The 20,194-nt window shown below is 42.0% G+C and overlaps 1 protein-coding gene across 4 annotated transcripts; it reads right to left on the minus strand.

Annotated features, from left to right (window-relative positions):
• Positions 1 to 916: 916 nt before the first annotated feature.
• On the minus strand, positions 917 to 19,184 carry ARL5A (ARF like GTPase 5A). Of its 4 annotated transcripts, none has more exons than XR_012995720.1 (7): positions 18,922 to 19,184; positions 16,629 to 16,689; positions 13,427 to 13,574; positions 12,155 to 12,238; positions 9,531 to 9,682; positions 8,521 to 9,006; positions 917 to 7,734 (listed from the first exon to the last, which is right to left on the minus strand). XR_012995720.1 is itself a non-coding variant. In XM_076343196.1 (6 exons), exons 1-6 carry the CDS (start codon positions 18,965 to 18,967, stop codon positions 8,958 to 8,960), a joined length of 540 nt encoding a protein of 179 aa, XP_076199311.1. In that variant the 5' UTR covers positions 18,968 to 19,184; the 3' UTR covers positions 917 to 8,957. The 4 variants fall into 4 exon arrangements, 1 of the variants encoding a protein (XP_076199311.1); XR_012995719.1 differs by having other exon boundaries at positions 917 to 3,734; positions 7,683 to 9,006; XR_012995718.1 differs by having other exon boundaries at positions 917 to 6,550; positions 7,683 to 9,006.
• Between the last annotated feature and the right edge of the window lie 1,010 nt (positions 19,185 to 20,194).

Consider the following 20,194-nt stretch of genomic DNA (forward strand, 5'->3'; position numbering starts at 1 on the left):
TCGTGAACAAGTACGGGCACGATACAAGGATCGGTGACTATCTATTACTTTATCAACTCACAGCAGTTTTGATTTCTCTCTTACACACCTGGCTGATGCGCGCAAAAGCTGCTCTGTGGAGAGAGAAAATTTACTGCTAAAAAACGTGCTTTGGAAAGCAGCTTTCCCTTATTATGTTAACATGTTCTTAAGAAACTAATCATTCTCCCCACTTTGTTTCTTGAGACATGTTTTACGGAAGTCTGGATGAAAAATAAGATATTGAAAGTTCTTATGAAGATTTGTCTGTCAAGAAAAGTTCGAGACTTTCCTTCATTTATCAGCTAGCCTGTTCACTGCAGCGTAAATAGTACGGCACCTCTGGCACCTTGGGGCAAGGCAAAACAGATTCGACACCTGGGCCATGAACTACAAGCATACTGCTCACAGGAACATGCCACCACCAACGGCAACCCGGACTCAAATACGTTGTCAAATAAATCTAAAGCCTTTCAGAAAAAATAAACACTTCTCAACCGACAAAGCAATTGGACTATTTGTTGCTCAGTACACTGTATACAACTGAGTGTTTCCTAAAAGCACAAGGCGATCCGTATTGCGACAGGAAGGGAAGACTTACTGACTTGCGCAGCCTCGCGTGGTGCAAGCTCAACACTCCCGAGGCCGGCATCCCCCCGGCTGACCGGCCACCGCCGCACCAGGAGGAGACCAAACACACGCCCGGGTCAGCATTACCCACGGGCTTCAAAACAACGCTCGTGTACTGCTGCAAACAGCAGCAGCTACACTGGCAAAACGTATTATGCTAAACAAATTAAAAAGTTGTTATAATGTATACATCACCTTGAAAAAAAGTTGTCAAGCTTACTCTGAAAATGGTACGGTGAGTCTAAAATGAAGAATTTATCTGTCCAACTTAATACAAACAGTTAGGTTTATTAGTTGTTTACACAGCTCTAATATGCACCCATTAATTCATGTTTCAAAGCGATACATACAGGTAATAACGGGGTGTCTGTTAGGATTCAACAGTACAAGGACCTCAGAAGCAAGTCTTCAACAGTACCGGCATTTATACTAAATCTTTATTTATGTACAAAAAATTTAGACAATTTTCATTGTTACTATTCCATGATCTGCATCTCTTTGCATGACCCCAATAGCTTGCCAACATATATATACACGCGCATACATACAGGGGGGGAGAGCCTTCCAATTCTGAAGAATCAGGGGCAAAAGCAAGACAGAACAAAAAAAGTTAATAACAAGAATTAACTCCGGAGATGTTACCTATTCTGTAGTTTTGCATCTAATTCACCCTCATATTAAAGAACCATATTCAGAGAGAATAAATCAATGTAGACTGTGCAACAAAAGAGTCATGACACGACCTGTAATTTTAAAAGTGGCAATAGGATCAAAAAAGTACTGTATTGTTTTAATTTAAAAAAACCCAAACAAAAACAATTAAAGAGAACACAGCAGTCTAACTTTTATACAGTCAAGGGAAAAAAGCCAAAAAGTAACAGCATTTTCTGTCAAAGAGTCTATTTACAGTTGCATATACCAGATGTGAATGACTAAGCCGAGGCTCATTTCAGCAGGTCTGCTCTACACAAGATACAGAAGTAAAAAAGCCAGAGTTTAGCCCTGGTAAACGTTTTTCTTGTGCGCGCTTAAAAAAGAATACAGGTACTTAACGCAAAAACCATCCCGGAATAAAAACCTTCGGAAATACTTATTTTGTAGCTATTTTTTATGAACCAAAGATTAGACAGCACCAAGGGCACGCCAGGCAGGCAACAGGCCCGTGGCCCGAGGAACGAACAGTTCAGAGGAACCCCGTACGAAAACAGACAAAAATAAGTATGGGCTAACGGTGTTTGTTTTTTTTTTTTTTTAATCACCTTCTATTTAATTGGATTCAAAAGAAAAACAAGAGCAGTTTTCAGAAAAGTTGCAGCGAAGTCAAGGAACAACCGAGTTAAGAGGGAAAGAAACGGGCCGGACGCAGCCCGAGAGCGGGCACGGCTTTGAAGGCAGCTCACCGTTCCTTCACCCCCCCAGCAAAAAACGCACGGAGGAGGAGCGCAGCAGCGTACAACACGGACACAGCGGCCAGCGTCAGGGAGGAGCTGGAGACAAAGCCCACCCAAAGGGAAAAGGGTGTCACAAAGGAAGAAGGCTGCAGCTAGACAGACAGCTAAAATCCGAGGCAGAAGGATAAGGAGCGCGGAAAAGCATTTTGCCATCTATTACACCATCGCAGCAGAGGGGCTGATGCATTTACTTACCCCTGAAACCTCCGTTAACAACATCATCTGCCTAAGCATTACTCAACGGGAAAGTTATTCTTCAAGATTACCACATGGATACAAATACTGCGCAGTTAGAAATAAAGCGAGAAGTCCAAAATTAACACACGTGGAACAAGACTGTTGGGGTTGCAGAGCTGACCAGCAACATACCTTCAGTACAGTAACACGGTAATTCTATTTTTTAACCCAGCTTTGGTTTCATCGCTTTTGCTTTTCTAAGAAGTTACCTGTAACCCCCCACCACTCCCAAGGCTGCAAATACCAGCGTGCGATACGCGAACACGCAGGAGTGGTACACCGCCGGGATTCAGCATTTTCCATAGGAGAAGAGCATTGCGCCATTAATTTTAATTTCTGTTCTATCTGAAACCAGGCAACGCATACTTCTTACCAAACAATCTCCCGATACAAACCCCGTCATCACAGGCTTGGCAGAACAGCGCGTCTCACCCCAATAGCGCCTAGACAACCCCATATACTAGCTCAGAAATCGTATCTTTGCTTGAAAAGTTTCACCGCGACACATACACACAAAAGGTTTAATGCAAACAGTAAAATTTTGACAAGTGCTTTCATCTTGAAATAATAAATATTGGTGGGTTTTCAAGAATTAGCAATTCTGACATTATCCATAAATGTGTATGTATGCTTGTAGACAGCTCCTCCCCCCAACAATTCTGGACAAAATTTGTGTTTGTTTCACTTCTTCAACAAGAATTAGAAGAATTGAATGAGTTCCCGTCAACTAAATGAAAATCAGAGTTTAAAAGCCAGGAAAGACAGAAAGAGGTAAGGGGGAAACAGTTCAAGGAATGTTCTGATAAAATTTCAGGAAAAGTCACTTAATAGAATCGTAATTGAACATCGTTACAATAAATAGCTTTGTAAAAAGTTTTAGCTAAATTACTGTCACAAACGTGCCTAAGTTTCCGACACAGAAGTGCTCAAGCCAGGAAATGCAGCCCTCGCAAGTCTTGGTATTAATTTGAAGCAATAATTCTGTACGTTCTGGAATGACCTTTTATTGCAGTATCAGTGTTAGCCACGTACTTTATGCATTTCTTTCAGAAAGAAGACAAACTTTTTAGAAAGACAAGTACAAAATACAAGTGATCAAAAGTAGTGTGACCCTGGTCATATGATTAATGCGTGTAGATATGGACTTTGCATTTGTAAAAGACAGACAGATAATACACTATAATGTAACTACATCATTAGTATACTAATCTGAGAAGTTTACTTTATACTCCAGGAATTACAGGTGTAGTGTTAGAGGTTAGTATTATAATCCGGTATTTGGTAGAGCCTAAGGACAAAGAGCTCGGTTCCCTCCGACACCTGCTCACCGCTCCCCGGAGAGCCAGAAGGGCAGACTTGGATCTAGAGCAGCACGCACAGGCCGAGTGCAGGACTGGGCTACAGGATTAAAGGTTTTGAAAACAAATGTAGTAAGAAAGATGAGGACATGTTGAAAACATTCATGAAAACATAATCTAGACACAGTTTAAACTGGATCAGTTACCATTCCTCTATCAGGTACTACCAATTCTTCAATTTATTAGCCATAAAAGTGCTCAGGCTTTCCAATCTGATGTTCTCTTTTTTTCGTTTTTTACTCTTTGAATCTCTCTGCAGGAGAATATGTCTTTTCTCAGCCACCTCTTCTACCCTCCGCAGTGTTTGATGCAGGAATTACTTAGCCAAGAGTAACACTGAGCTGATGATTTACGAAGAATGATTTATAGCCTTCTAGGTAAAGCAGCATTTTCTAATTTAATTCAGTATCGGCTAAGTTTTCTAAATTTACAAATAGGAAAAGCTTAAAAAAACCTCACCCAACTTGTGTCCTTGCTCACAAGGAATCTGGCTTAAAAGGCTAAGGGTGGTACGTGAGTATGACCCTGTTATGAAAAAAAGACTACTACCTGATGCGAGGAACGTTTTCAAAAAAAGTTTCTGTACAATATAAAAATCAACCAGTAAAATCCTAGTAAGGCAAGAATATAATTTCTGCTTATGATTCTAAAGCATGTTATAAAAAAGTTACAGTGGCAACCACTTATAATTTCTCATTTTTGTACATTTAATATATTCACTGCAACAATTATATTCAAGTCACATTTGTGTTTATAATACATATCACAACTATATGCAAAGATGTTTTTCTTTCTTAGTGCCGTTCTTGTGACATCAAATCATTCCTGTCCTGTAATGCTCGACGATGCACCATTTAAAGGCTTAATATTACCTTCATTTGAATTGGCTGAAAAACTGTTTTTCAGACATAATTAGCCTGGCAGTAGCAAAGTTCATGTTTTACTAGCCAATTAAAAAGGAACTACTTACATGAGGATGCTTACAAGGCCAAGTATTCTTGGATTGAGTTATTTAAACAGAGTTCCTCGAAAAGAATCCCAGCTAACCAATCTGATACAAGGACAAATTTAGTATTTCCTCTCACAAGGAAGCTATGTGATGTCTCATACATGGAAAAGTGCTTGGCATGTAGAGGACAGAAAGAACTGTAAAAAATAACTTTGTCATAGCTCATGTTAAAAGCAGTTCGTAGGGAGGGGAAAAAACATTCATTTACACACATTTAGATGCTTTCATAGAAATATATCTATTTTAAGGAAAACGGAAATTATAGCATAGGGAAAAAAAAACCCCGATTACTGAATTAGTTTTAGGCACTTGAGCTGCATAGACTGTAGTGGGTGCCCATCAAATACGTTTAACGTTCACACATGCACACGTACGCCTAGGAACATACTAAACCATGCAGAGGAAAACTGCTATTAAGCCTCCCTGAAACAAAAAAAATTTAAAAAAATGAAGCTAGGTAGATCCCTCCTCACATTTTCCAAGTTCTATATCCCACCTTTCCTCACAATTAAAAACCCGCGTAATTTCCAGATCACAGAGGCAGCGTATCGTAGAGCTGATTTACCAAGTTTATTATTTGCTGAACCAAAAGAAATATTTTAAGTATTAGATTATTGAAATATGAGTTACTGCTGTATTTTTTTGCTAGTAAAATGGCATTCTGCAGCATAAACTTAAATAACTGTCTTTAAAGGCCCCTCCCCCTTTTCTGTATAATATCCTAAGAATAAATTTCATGAAGAACAAAGGCAAAGTAATCTTAAGCTTTAGCTGAAAGCCAAGGCAACACAACATGCAGAGGGTGAAAACACAAAAGCAATACAAATCAAGGTCATGACTCATGTTAAGGCAATCACTTCCAAACAATAACTGAGTGAAGTTGAAAGCAGCATCGATGCAAAGTTAAACTTGCTTTTCTATGGGCAGAGTTGTGAGAAAAATGTGAATTGTCCTATAGGGAAAAGAAAAAACCAAAAAAGCTGTAAACAAGACACACACAGAAAAAGGGCTTTTGCGTTCCAAAGTTTGTCTGCTCTTCTCCAGCTCTACTAGGCGACTAAATTTAAAAACATTTCTAACATTACACCAAAGGCAAGGTGTGCAGGAAAGGACCGTCACAGCCACAACGCTACCGTGAGGGTGTATACTTGTATATTCTTCTCATGTTCATCTCATTAGTATCTGAGCAAACACGCTTGTTCTCGTGGAGAACCTTCCGGCAGACACACTTCCCTAAAAATTTCCACTGCAACGTCTGGATGACACTATTCTGCTTTCGCTACGCTTTGCCGCACTTAAAGCACGATCACACCAACCATGCAAGGAGAGAATTTGGAATCGTCACCTCTGTTTACAATGGGGTGACAAAGAGTTTCCCAGCTACTACAGACAAAATCCGCCATCCTCAGAGACTGCAAACCCAGAACTTAAAACGGAGATGCGTCTTCCTTTGATTCCTAAGCCCCAGTCAAGAATGCTAGAGGCACGCGATGCGTCAGTAAGCATTGGCCACCACTGAATTCTTGCTACTGAAGAGCAAATCTGCCCTCTAAAATACTATGGGATCACAAAACAGATCGAAAAGACGACTGATCGTTATACGTGACATGACACACACCTTTTGTAGTCGGGTTAAGGCTGCATCGCTCACCGCCCAACACACAGATGAGGATTTACTTTTTGGATTATGAACTCTTTAGGGCACAGAAGACACTGTTTTAACAGGCAGTCTTCATGTGTGCTGTTATTCCCAACTCCCTACTAGGGTCTGTTGCCACTTGTGAAACAAAGATGAAGTGAACCACGCAGCATCTTAGAGGCCACAGAGAATGGAAGCGTCCAGGATACTGAGAGAGAGAAAGAGTAAACCTAAGTTTACTTATGTGTAAACATACGATGTCTGGTTGCAACACAAGCCATACCTGGAAAAAAACACCACACTTTCATTACATGGACGTACTAAGTCCTACAAATTTCAGCGAAGGAGTAAACGGCAAATTTCAGCAAGAAGCAGGTATTAAAATACTCTCCCATGATTTTTCTTTCATTAACAGGAACAACTCGTTTTCTTAAACAAAAAACCAACACGCACAACTTGTGCAGATTCAGGCAAAAGTATGCAGTATTTAACAACAGCAAAGCAAAATATTTTAAAGGGATGAAAGGGAAGACATAAGACTCGAAAACCAAACACTTCGGTTTATAAGCAAGTCTGCTTTTTCTTTTTTAAGACTAGAAAACGTACAATTCCATTTCATATGCAAGTGTGCACAGAGCTCGTTTCTTGAAGATGCTATCAGATAAACTGAGAAAGTCTTCGCATTAAATTGTTATTTCTCCAAACATTTATACATTTTGCAATACACCAGTTAAATACCAATATCTATGTGCATGCACTATCAATATATGCATGTACACATTAAAATGTTTAACAAAGACAGCAGATTCCTTAGCCGGTGAGCATCATAAAGAGATACCAAAAATATATTAAAAAGTTAAATTCTTTACCTGCCTTTGTTAAATACAGACTTTTGAAATTGCCTCCCTTCTTTTCCCCACAAATTCACAACATGATCCCCAGAGAAGCAGGCAAATGGGAAGGCAGGTGCGCTGACTGGATTATCCCATACCAAAGATAAGCACCTTAAAAAGACCAAACTAAGCTTTTTCTTTAAAATGCCTTTTCCATCCTTATCAGAGGTATGAGCTGAGAAAGGGAAGGACATTTTAAACAAAGTTTTATTTCATTTTGCTATACTCCCCAAACATACGTCTCCAACATAAAAGCCTACGATGAAGGCTACGTACACTTTCACAATACTGACAACATTTCAAACTATCCAACTGTCATCCCACCGAACAGCCTGTATCCTTTAAAAGAGAACAACTGAACAACTTCCATATGGGACATCCGTCCCGTTAGGTACTACAGTGAGAAAAGATAATCACATAGTGTTCTGACGCTTCTTTATAACTCACCTGGGGACCATGCAAGGGAGTTATATTTTCAAGTACTGCTGCCCTGGAACTTCTGTGGGAAGATGATCAAGGGGTCACTTACAGCTTTTCAAGTAGTGTAATCTGGTTTGTTCCCCTTCCCCATCCCAGTTCCATCCATTGCATATAGATACATATATACATTTTACGCTATCAAAGAGAAGTGCGCCTTCCTCTGAAAAACACTTAATACAGAGTATGACTTGTTTCGTAAGGTTCCAGTGGGACTTTTAAACATACTTTTGTGCCTCTTCTTTGGTTAAGAAAAAAAAAAAGATGACATTTTTCCCTTTATGGCAGCTAAAGGTACTTCTACTAGACTTGAATCATAAATGAACAGTACTGCAAAAAAAGAAAAGCAGTACCATAGGACAGCATGACATGCGCTTCTGGAATCACCTAACCCAACGATGACTACAATAAAGAAAGAAAATCCATTTCATTTTAAACTCTTTGGCAAGTTTTTACTGTTTGCCGACACTGTAATTTGAAGCTCAACCCATACGCCCCAATCCATTATGGCATCCTCCCTAACTGAAAAATCATGTGGGAAACGAGCAATGGTCTTACGAGAGAGTTTGCTTTATAAAGTTGTGGTGAGCCAACTGTCTGATGGACGTTACAGCCATACAGGTAACAAAGGAAAAGAAGTTGTGACATGTTGGCGATGTCAAATATTAGTACTACTGGCAACATCCTGATTCCGCTTTACACACTGGTCTGAACAGATTGCAATTAACCTAAAATTGAGGTATAAATATGCACAAATATGTACAGTACACATACAGGAAAATATTTTTGCATTTGTAATATCGGTAACCTTAAAAATACTGGAAAGTTGGTATCTATGCCATTGATTTGTTTACTGGAACAATGAAGCCAACATCTTCAGCTAGAGAGGACTACAATGGAATAATAAAACTCAAAATTAAAGGCTCCCTCCTCTCACTTCGTCTTCACCACGCTCAACGTTGGACTGTTCTGAGTGGCTGTATCTTGAAAAGAAGGTTGATCACAGCTTTTAAACACATCCTCAGAGGAAAACAAACAGGAAACCAAGTGGAGCCATCAACTGCATCTTTCTTTTTGCTGAATGGTCTTAATTTATATACACGAATGTGTGTGTGCATCTATGTAGAAAATGAAGTTGAAATCAGTTCAGTATAAATACGTCTAACCCATTAATTCTGCCACTGTGAAGGTAATCATGGGTACAGCTCTTTTTAAGCAATGTCTGTGCAAAGAGGTCATTAAAAATCATCTGATCTTAAGTCTTGACATCATCCATTCGAGTCCTTGGCACAGTCTGTAAACAGAAGAGATAATTTTTTTAAGGAATACATGCACTTCTCAGGATAACTTCAAAAATAAATCCATGGCACCAATTTAAATTCTTCCTAAGAACTCTGTAATTCTGACTGAAGGAATCATTTCCAGAAACAATTCACTCTGAGCCCAGTATTTCCCAGATCTTATTATGCAATCTACAGGTGAGAGACTTCAGGCCCCAGCACTTCAAGACACACTCTGAGGTTTTCTCTAATTATGATTATTCTTAATAAACCAGAAGAGATTTTAGGTCGTTCCCACCCCTGCCCTCATTAGGCCCAAATCATATAAAGTTTCATCACTGTGAGGTGAGACTGCAGATTTGATGTGAAAGTTGGTTTTCAGATCACACTGATCCTAAGCTGGTATGTTCTGAGCCCCAAAATCTTGAAGTGTAAGATTATTATTGACAGGGAAGGAATGTGTGTTAAAACCAAACACCACAATAAAAATACCAACATAATTCAAGATTCCCCTCCTACAGAGAAGAATAACTCTTACCCCTCTCCAGTTAGAGCACAGCACGCCTGAATGTGCCATTGGTGATCCTTAATTGAAGTCAGTTTCAGAAACTGAGATATTTCAGCTACTGTCATACACTCTTTAACATCTTGCTTATTAGCAAAGATCAGCAAACCTGCTTTTTTTAAGTCCTAGGGAGAAAGAAGAAAAAAAGAGGATGATTACAAATCAGCCCTCAGAGGCAAAAGATGTGATACCGAAGTAGAGAACCTTAAGCCCTAGCGAAAAAAAGCCCCTGAACTATAAAACGCTGCAGGCTGATTGACATGCAACTTCAGAAAATCCTTTGATCCAGCAGATCAAACGTCCAATTTTTGCCTAGGATGATCTGTAAAACCACGTACAGTATCTTGTTGTGCTCCGTGAGGATCAGAGGCACCCTGTATCTCTGTGTGTGTGCAGCTGCAATAACGTCACACACCTCTAACAGTCAAGGCCTCCCGTTTAACCCTGACCTTGCAGGTCATTCCTGCCTGTGTATCCCAACCAACCACTGCATTCTCCTGAGCCTGGCTTTTGAATATACACACCACACTTTTACGTATTGCCATACTGTTAAGATTGACTTTAGTACCAAATTAGTAGACTGTGCAGCAGTTCTTACATGGGGCAACAGTGGGTTACCCCACCAGAACTTTTTAAGCACTGCTAAAACCTTGCCAAGCCTGACTGCAGTAAGAGCCAGCAGCGTGTGTGCTGGCACCCAGGCTGGCACCGTGGCTCACCAGAGCCAGAAGTACGTTCTGCCTGCACAGCAGCCCTCTGCGAGGGAAATCCCACCCATTAAGAAGCACTAAGACTGCCACTGACAGTGTAAAGCAAGCTGCAGTAATATTTTATTTCGAGGATACACAGAATTTGTAGAAAATCATCATTTACGCTGCTTTAGAATCAAAGGATGGACATCTACATGAACAAGCACATTGCAATAAACTTCTTTATCAGGCCCACGCAATATTTAAAATATCAGTACTAACAATTTAGAGAACAGCGACTCTAGGGGCAAGCTTATTTTATCTCAAGCTGCTTGGAATTACACTAGTACAGGCACGTATTATTGAAAATCTGTCCCTCCGAAAGTAAAAAGGTCTTCCCAGGAAGCCAAGCCAACTCATTCACTTAAATGCCTATCAGGCAGACTAATTTTTACAAGCAGTAAAATTAATTCCCAAACGATCTATCGGTCCAGAAAACAGTTGGAACTGACCTGGACAACTCAATTTTGCCTTAACAGAAATTCAATTGAACTGGTTAGCAGAAATAAAAGATTTTCAAGGACTGCAAGGAAAAGCTATTCTAAATAAATATTTGACTTTCATTTCAGCTTATATGTATTGTTGTTCTCTTCAAACGTCATAGCATCTGGAGAGTTAGCAGAATATACTGAAAACATCCTGTTGGAAAACAATGGGCACATTTACTGTTAGATGGGTGCTTTTGGAGCACAGAAATAGTCTCCCGACATGAAGCAAGGGCATTCATGCTGCTTGGAGTTCCAGACCTTCCTCATTTCAAATTCAGTTCGTTAACAACTTCTGCATCTTCCTTTACAGATTACAAAACAGAAGATGCAATTTTGTTTAGTGACTGCAACAGGCTGAAGAGTACTAAACAGTGGCTATAGTTTAAATATAGATGTAATATTTTGGGATATAATGCCATCGATTTTATGCACATCTTTGTATTCTGACACTTAAATTTGGAAGCTCGGTGTCCTCAGTGTCATCTCATACAAACTGATCCAGTTTGCATTAAACTTGTCTTGAGAGTCCCAGCAGTAGTCAAGCTTACGCAGACACATCTTTAGTAAAAATCAGGGCTCCGGTCCTGCGCTGCATGGATAGATTAAAGTCTTTGGGACATTCAGGTCATGCAATAGGTGCTTCTCGGCTTATACGGCAGTCCAGTATTTCTGAATCAGACCCAGATAGCTCAGCTTTAGACCTGACACAGGGCTCAATTTTAAAGAGGGTCTTTACAAGCAAATTATACTCTCATTCTGTAATTCCAAGTACAATAGAATGACGGCTACTGTAGCCGTAGGCAGTCCGTTTCTTCAGTTTTATAGCTGGTTGCTGTAAGACATATTATTAAGGTTGTACCTGTTTCACTGCAAAAACAGAAAACATCAAGGAACCATGAAGCAATCAAAAAGAGTAACTAAGTTGTTGGAGGAAACAATGTTTTTAAAAACAATCTCATTCAGCATTAACGTGGATTGAAGTATAAAAACCACAAAAGTCATTTATAGGTCCTAACTTCTGTTTCACTGAAGCACTCAAGCTGAAAAGCTACTTCTGTGGGAGTTCTCTTCAGTAATTTGGTATTAATTTACAGCTTTATTAGGAGCTTCAGAAAAGACAGAGCCTCTAGCAGGAACAAGACAGCTCTGATACAGTACTACCTGCAGCTGGGAGAACGTGACTGTTAAATGTTTGCCTTGGACTTCGCTGGAGGCTTCTCTCCATTCTGGTCTGTCTCCAGCTAGCCGGCGTAAGTGAGAGCTTTCACAAATAGCATGCGAATCTGCTTCCCTTAACATGTATCATCCAGATCTTACCCACAGTAAATATTAAAACAAAGAAAAGATAGAGTTTACTCACCTCATGTGCTAACATTTTATACAGTTCTTCTTTAGTCACAGAAATTCTCTCTCTGTCTGTGCTGTCCACAACAACTATCACAAACTTTAAAAAGTGAAAAGTTATTAGTCAGAGAACAAACTCTATCTTTCTGGTCACACACTTGTCAGCAGAACAGATTACTGTTCCCATCAGATTATCCAGTCAGCTGGATTATCAATTAGCATCATACTCCAGATGCACTTCTCCCAGCCAGAGTGCGATTACCCGCAGCATTGGTATCATTTACAACTTATGCCGTGGTTTGTATACAAAAGTAGCTGTGACACATCTTTTGACTTTCCGTTTTCCATTTCCAAGTGAAAAATTTATATTGAAAGCAGGTGTTTCTCTGTAATCCCAGATCTGTTTTTGTTCTTTGCTTAGCATAATTGAGGTAGCACACAGATCCCTCAAATAATTTGTTGCAGCCTTAAAAAGGTAAACTGTATCAGCCTTCTCCCTCTACTTCAAATACTAACATGCAAATAGATATTTGCAAGGGATTTAAAAAAACCCATAAACTCCATACTTCAAGAGCATACATGCAGATACACGTCACAGATCTTATAGGAAAGCACAGGAGAACAAAGTTAATTATTATAAAAAAATAACTTTTTTTAAAAACCACAATTGATAACACAGAGGAAACCTTGACTTAAATCATTATTTTAAACAAGTTCAGTATATGTGCTGCAACTTCATCGCTAACGAGTTCTTAAAATTCTTGGGGGTCCTTAAGTAAATTGATCATGGGAGCTCGCAAGATAGAGCTCCCACAGCCTTGGAGGAAAACTTTTGGGCTTTCAGTCTTACTCCTGAGGGGTTACACAGGTTTCTGAGTACCTGCTACAGAGATAGAGCAGTCATGGTCCGCAAGAGGGAACCTGTAAACATGGGATCTGCAATACCAAGACAAACTGAGCACCTGCCCTAAGGCCGCAGATCCCCAGAAACAGAATCCTTACAAACAAGTTGTTTTTAATTGCAACTCCGTATTATGCATCTTACATAAGAAATATAAAAGCGAGTCGTACAACAGCTTGCTAAGAGGGAGACTTCAAAAATCAAAACAGGAGTACCCTGACGTAGCTACGGTAACATTCAAAGCACAGTTAATGCAGCCCTCTGGAAGCGTGCCTGGTACAGATCTGAGGTCCGCTGTATTCCCTTCTGGTACAGATCTGAGGTATGTTGTATTCCCTTCACCAGCAATAGTTACACTAAGTCTTCCAGCAAGGCGTTCGTTCTCACCTCAGTGTTTGTATAGTAGGTGTTCCACGAAGACCGAAGCGACTCCTGCCCTCCGATATCCCACATCAGAAAGCGCGTGTTGTTAACCACTATCTCCTCCACGTTACTCCCTATGGTGGGTGAGGTATGCACCACTTCATTCATGGAGCTGCCGAGGGAAGAGAGCGACTCGGTGAGGAATTGCAGAAACTGGCAAGTTACCTGCATTATCGAGCATCTTAGGCCTCCAAACTGACCTACTTCTATAAAAACTAAACTCGATGGTTATTCCGAGGTAGAAAGCTTAGTGGGGGAATTTTTGCAAACGCTTCTTATGCAGCAAATAGAGACGAGGTTTGACGGTGGAGGGTGAATAAAAAAAAAAAAAAAATAAAAATAGCAATAAAAAAGGACTCAGTGACCTATATAATAATTGAATTATAAAGCTGAGAGAACATTCATGAACAAAACTATATTATAATTAATTAAATCATAAAGCTGAGAGAATATTTGCTTCAAAAGCTGTTTTAAGCAGTCAGCTTCTCTTTTTCCAGGCTGATTTTGGCATGCATGGGAGAGAGCAGTTGTTTTTCTTCAAGAATGTGGTTAAGCCACAAGATTGCCAAGGTTGCAGAAAAACAACAACTCATCATCCAGCTCCGCCAAACATACTACATCTCGCTCTCATTTCAGTACAGGCCACTAAGAGCATACTTTCTTCACAATTCAGTTACTTTATGTCCAAATTTCCTTCTCTTCTCCCTTCAGCACAGTCCAATAACACTACTTTTTGGAGACAAATGGAGACATTAAATATTTCAAATATATTGTTTTAGAGATACCAAGTGCAACTTTGTCATTAAGACCACCAGTTTCACACCAATAGTGATAACCAAATGTGCACTCTGGATACTCCTAGAGTTCAAATTATTTAAACTCTACTGTATGGGACATGCAAAAAAATTAAAAGTAGCTTCAAGGAAAACATCAATTGTTTTCAAAGAACTTAATTATTTTTTCTTCCGATAATCTTGATATATTTTTTTCATTTTATATGAACCTTTTCTTGAAGCTTTAGCAGAGCTCTTAGTTACAGTGACAGCAATTTGAGACTTGTAACAGAGAACTGAGGAGCTAAAGGGATGGTCCGGTGTTCTGAAAAGGAAACCCAGTTACCCAGTGTCTTAGCAGCATATGACAAGAAACCTTCTCACCACACACATTTGAAGGCGACTATATAAGGGGAAGAGAAGGATTAGCAGAAAGAACCATAAAATCAAATTAAGGATAACAATGACATAAGATGCCTGTGGCTGATCATATTTGAAAAACAGGTTTTAGCAGCGTTCTTTTAATGCTTGTAAGAGATGTATCGTGAATCCCCTTGCCTTGGCTGAACCTGCAGCCTTTCACCTTCAAGCTGTTGGCGTCTCTCAGTTTGCAATACGATAGGTGGATTTTTCCCTCCTCCCCACTGAAACAGGGTGAGCATGAAGCTTAATGGCATTTCTAGACACCTGATCACAAAATCCTACTGCTACCTGAAGGGAGGGAGGAGATCTGAGCACAAGAATGGGAAGAAACGAAGTGTCTGTGGAGCTGCCGCAATCTGTTAGAAGAATCACCACTCCAACCTCTGCTGTGACCTTCCACGACATCAAAGTAACAGCCAGTGCACTAACCAACACTAGTTGTCCTGCTAGATATCTCTGCCCATCTTTTATGAAAAGAGTTAAACATACTCATTCATGCTCAGAACACTTATCTGCCACGAAGAAAAGGTAAGAGAAAAAAATGGGATATGCAAAGATGGAGGTGGGGTTTAAGGAGGAGTCAAGCAGGAGGAACAGAGGACAGTACGAATACAGAGCTCTGTCAAAGCAGCAAACAGGGGAAGAGGAATACAAGAGAGAAGGGGAAGTCCTGTGGAGCTAAAATGGGTATAAAGGACAAGGCGGCATATAGAGATCCACTGTACAAAAGGGAAAAGAAAACACTGAGACTGCAGAAGTAAGAAGATGAGACGAAGACTCATGAGACATTTGTGGAGGAAGTTGAAAGACGCAGGCAGCATTAAAATGCACCGAGGACGGCCCTCAGCTGCAGTAGTTACTAGTCTTAAAAATATTCTTCATTCTATTTACGCTTTTAAAATCTCTCACTCCCGATTTAAATAACGACAACCACCCTCATCTTTTCACTTTCTCTGCAGAGCGTGCTAGGGCATAAGTGGCTGGAAATGCTGCATGAGTTTCACGTTTCAGAAAGGCAAAAGCAGATCATAATTTGACAAAACCCAAGCATTTTAAGAAAGCGTATTTTAAGTGTAGGATTGGACCAGTAGGGCCATATCACTTAACAGGAATTATTTCTGATACTGACTCAGGAACACTTCCTAATACCAGACTGCTTCACGTGAGAAATCGCAAATCTGTTTCTATTATAAACAGACCTTGCGTCGCCGGTCCCACCTAGAAGCGTCTGAGTCTGTGGACAAATTTCTACCCTTTTATCAAACTGCAGTTGAGGACAAGAGATATGAAGCTCATACAAGTTTCATGTAAACCAGCAGCAAGGCTAACGCAAGACAAACACAAGGCAATGCCACTATTAAGGGCAGAAGCTGCACGACAGCTACCAACGCCGGTGGCTCAAATAAAGCCCTGGCCAGGCAGCCCAGGCTGCTACCAGCCGCCGAGCTGTGTTGTCCTGGGTTCAGCCAGCGCTCAGCCTTCCTCTTTCATCCCGTACCATAAACGACATGAAAGTACATCTTGGTACGCACGACACAAATCACGGCAGGGAGGGGTCAGGCTTCACTGCTTTGCTACTCACAGAACAATTTGTTTAGTATTTACATACTGCGGCATGGATCAGTTTAGCAGCATTGTCCTGTGGCTAACCCTCAATATAATCATATTTTATGGAGTTGGCAAACAGCCTACACAGTGACGCCAAAGGCAGTTGTGATTAAGTGGTAATAGCAATGTAATCTGATAAATAAAAGCTCTAAACAAAACCTTATTCATATACCAGGGAAAATTCAGACCTTTCCAAACTCTAAACACCCATTTTGACCCACTGCCACCTATACTGTTCAGTAACCTTCAGCGTAAAGCTCTCAAAGTAAAAACTAACAGGGGAAGCAGCAACAAGAAGTCAGAGTAATATATACAATGCACACCTTGAAATACATGAAACGTCATCTGCAGTTCATACTTACAATTGATAAAGAATGGTCGTTTTTCCTGCATTATCCAGACCAACAATGATTACTTTGTGCTCTGAAATAAAAATACCACTAGTAAATCACACAGTTAACTCTGCTATCACGATAACAACAGTGTTATGAAAGAAGGTTAGTGTTGCATTTTTGACCGATTTTGTAAGCGAACACTGCCAAACTTCAGCTGCCACATATCATGGGCCATACTTAAAAGTTCATTTGTCTGTGGAGGTGTACAAACCCGTGTACTGTTCTGAGTAGGTAAGCGACTGTCGATTTTTCCCCATCTGCACATCTACAGGAATAATTTCTGCGAGATTACCTGGGGATTTTTTCCTTCTCTAAACCGCTAGAGCAACCTCACACTGGAATCCCTTCCCAAGCTTCTACACACATTTGCAGATTGTAGCAGATTGTACTCTCTCATTCCCCTCAACTACAGTAGTTCTCCGGAACACATGCTTACACGTGTTAAATCTTCATTTCCAAGGCCGTACTTTTTTTATGGCCTGCAACATCTCAATCTCTTTGCAAAGAGTTGTTAAAAGCCACAACAACGCTGATTGGCACTGTAAGCAGGGTGATCCACCTGTCTCCCTCAGCGTTCTCTTTTCCTTTCAGCAGGTTTGGAACCTGGAGAACAGAATTGCCTACAAATATTTTACAGTATGCATTCACCCAGCTTAGATTTAGATGAACCAACGAGTACTACACAAAACTACTCTGACACATATGTGAACACATTTTGGAGCTCAATGCCAGAAGCAATTATTGTTTCTATTTAGCACCTTCTTTCCTATACATCACAAAATTGAATTTGAATCCTACAGATGGTGTTGTCAAGCACATTCAAGTTTATGATTTCCAGGACGAATAAGTGCTGCCTGCTCTCAGCTACATTACACAACTTTTGCTTGCACAAATAACCTTGGCTTCAACGGGACTATTCATGCAAATAAAAGCTTTGTGAGAAGGGGCTTTCTTCCCCCCCTCCCCAGTGGTCCACAAGGGCAACAAAAAGCCATTACAAGTCTGCCCAAGCTTCAGACAACCAGAGATCAATTCCTTCTGTTAGCAAAGTACACTCGCATTGATTTATCACAGAGGAGAGAGCGAGGGGGCAGGGGTCAGGTAAGTGGGGTTTCTTGGTTTTGATTTTATCAATATTGTGTGGTTTTGCAGAGTTGTCTTATATACCATCAAATATAAATTCCAGTTTTAATAACTTTGCATAACTACACAATATTGTAAAAATATCTGCTTACCTGACCCCACATAACTAGGAACTTTTGTTTCTGGTGTGATGTTGCCAGCATAGTAGATGTTAGGAAATCAGCTGGAACAGAAGATCTGAGGTGGGGCTGGATGCTACAAGACAAAAATATTTTGTTGGCTTTGCACTGAGTGTTAATGGGCATGTCATCGGGACGTTCAACATGCATGTGTGAACGTATTTAAGTCCACTCAAAGTCATAGAATCATAGAATCATAGAATCATTGAGGTTGGAAGAGACCTCTAAGATCATCGAGTCCAACCGTCAACCCAACACCACCATGCCCACTAAACCATGTCCCTAAGCGCCTCATCTACACGTCTTTTAAATACTTCCAGGGATGGGGACTCAACCACTTCCCTGGGCAGCAAATTTAAAAGACCTTATAAACACGGATATGAGCGACAGCATGCGTTTTACAGCCACAACTCTCATTAAAACCTTACTGTAAGGAGACAGGCGTTACAAATCTGAAGTTACAAGTAACATTTACTCCACAAATGAGCAACTTTGCCAGATATCGGGGTTGACCACTTAAGACCATTAACAAAGCATACTCTGCAGATGACAAGATGAGACTACACGCTACAACGCAACACAGCTGTATTCTTTCGGCACGCGTTAATAATTTAACATCCACCTTTCAGGAGATGAGCTTTCCAGTGACTTAGAGGAGGAAAAAAAAAAAAGGTTTAAACCCCCCCCCTCAACTTCTCTGGCGGCAGCTCGCCCTCCCGGGCCACCCCCCCCGGCCGGGGCTGCGGGAGCACCGCCGCCTCGCCCTTTTAGCCCCGGTGGCCAAAGCCGTGCCGGTTTGCAAGGGCGGGCACCCAGCCCCTACCCGACCCGGCCGCGCCAAGCCCTCCAAGCTGCCCATCAAAGCGGTTTCGCCAGCGGCCGGAGAACCGCCGCCACAACCCCGCCGGGGATCGCCCTCAGGCCCGGCCCGGCACCTGCGCGCCCTGACACGTCCACGGTCCGCCGCCTACCACCTCCTCCCGCCGCTTCGCCCTCACCCTGATGGTTGAACAGCCTCCATATCCTGGTGAAGAGGATCCCCATCCTCAGCCGGGGCGGCTCCGGGCCTCGCCGGCTCCTCAGCGCCTACCGCGGGGTTATCCCGCTCCCGGGATATCCCGCTCAGGGCCCGGCCCAGCGCCCGGTTTGCCGGCGGAAAGGCGGGCTAGGGCCTCGCCGGGCCTGCTCAGGCTCGGACATCGCCGCCGCCGCTCCTCTCACCACACCGCCTGCCCGGGCCGGCCGCGGAGCGGGGAGAGCAACGAGCCGCCTTTGCCGCCAGCGACCCCGCGGCCACCGTAGGGAACGGGGGAGGCGGGGGCGGACGCGTCGCTGTGACGCGGAGGGGGGGGGGGGGGGGCGAGGCCGCCGCCGCGGCCGCCATTACGCGACTCCGCCTCAGCGAGCGGCCGCCGCGCACCGAGGCCGCGCTCGACCCGCCGCCTCGCCTGAGGCGAGGCGGCGGGTCGAGCGCGGCCTCGGTCCGCGGCGGCCGCTCGCGTTTAGGTCTTCCCGCCCGAGGCCCGGTTTCGGAAAGTCGTTACTCAGCAGCAGCGGCTGAGGAAACTCGACATTCACCTCGTTATTTATTTATTTTTAAAACATCCAGGCCCCCTAAAGACCAATTTCTCTGGCCAAACCTGCCACGGCGTTGAAAACCTCAGGGATTTCTTTAAAAAAAAAAAAGCCAACAGGTAATAAATAGGCTATGCGCACCGCTGTGTGATAGGCTAGAGACAAGACGGGGGATGTTTGCCCTCATTTGTCTTTTCCCTGACCAAAATACTGCTTTATTTAACAGAGAAACGCCGCGGCGTCTCCCTTGGGTTACCTGCAAGCTGTCTAGCAGGGCTAATGCCCAGCACCACCTACGTTTCGGCCTCAAGGCGTTTACTAACTGCTTAGTCTTACGTGGGTCAGTCGTGTTCCGTCTTGCCGTGACACCGGTGGAAGGATGCAGATTTAAGCCATGGGTGTTTTCGGCGCTAGGATTTGTAACTTAAAAAGTGTTATCTAGGGAGCCGCAGGTAGGTTGTGCAGCTGTTGGACACGTCTGCGTTTTAAAGACCACTGGTGGGCATGGTAGAGAAAACCCACACCTGCAGTTCTCTGAAAAAGTAAAGGTAATTTTGGGGGAGAGAGTGTGAAAGAGCGAAACTGGTGGGAAGTCTGTTTTTTAAGGTCAAAAGGTTCTCCTCTAGTTATCACCACAGCAATCCGACTTGAGTTCCTTTTCGTTCGAAAGCTTGGCCGGGTGGCGGCTGAGCCAGC

This window comes from Aptenodytes patagonicus, chromosome 6, assembly GCF_965638725.1.
Source record: "Aptenodytes patagonicus chromosome 6, bAptPat1.pri.cur, whole genome shotgun sequence".
NCBI classification, from domain to species: Eukaryota; Metazoa; Chordata; class Aves; order Sphenisciformes; family Spheniscidae; genus Aptenodytes; species Aptenodytes patagonicus.

Bases quoted from the DNA above. Each gene is read 5' to 3' on its own strand.
- ARL5A (XM_076343196.1), bottom strand. From the start codon at position 18,967: ATGGGGATCCTCTTCACCAGGATATGGAGGCTGTTCAACCATCAGG. The intron at 16,690-18,921 runs GTGAGGGCGAAG...TTTTTATTTCAG, and splicing joins GAGGCTGTTCAACCATCAGG to AGCACAAAGTAATCATTGTT. The intron at 12,239-13,426 runs GTGAGAACGAAC...CACTTTTTAAAG, and splicing joins CCTACTATACAAACACTGAG to TTTGTGATAGTTGTTGTGGA.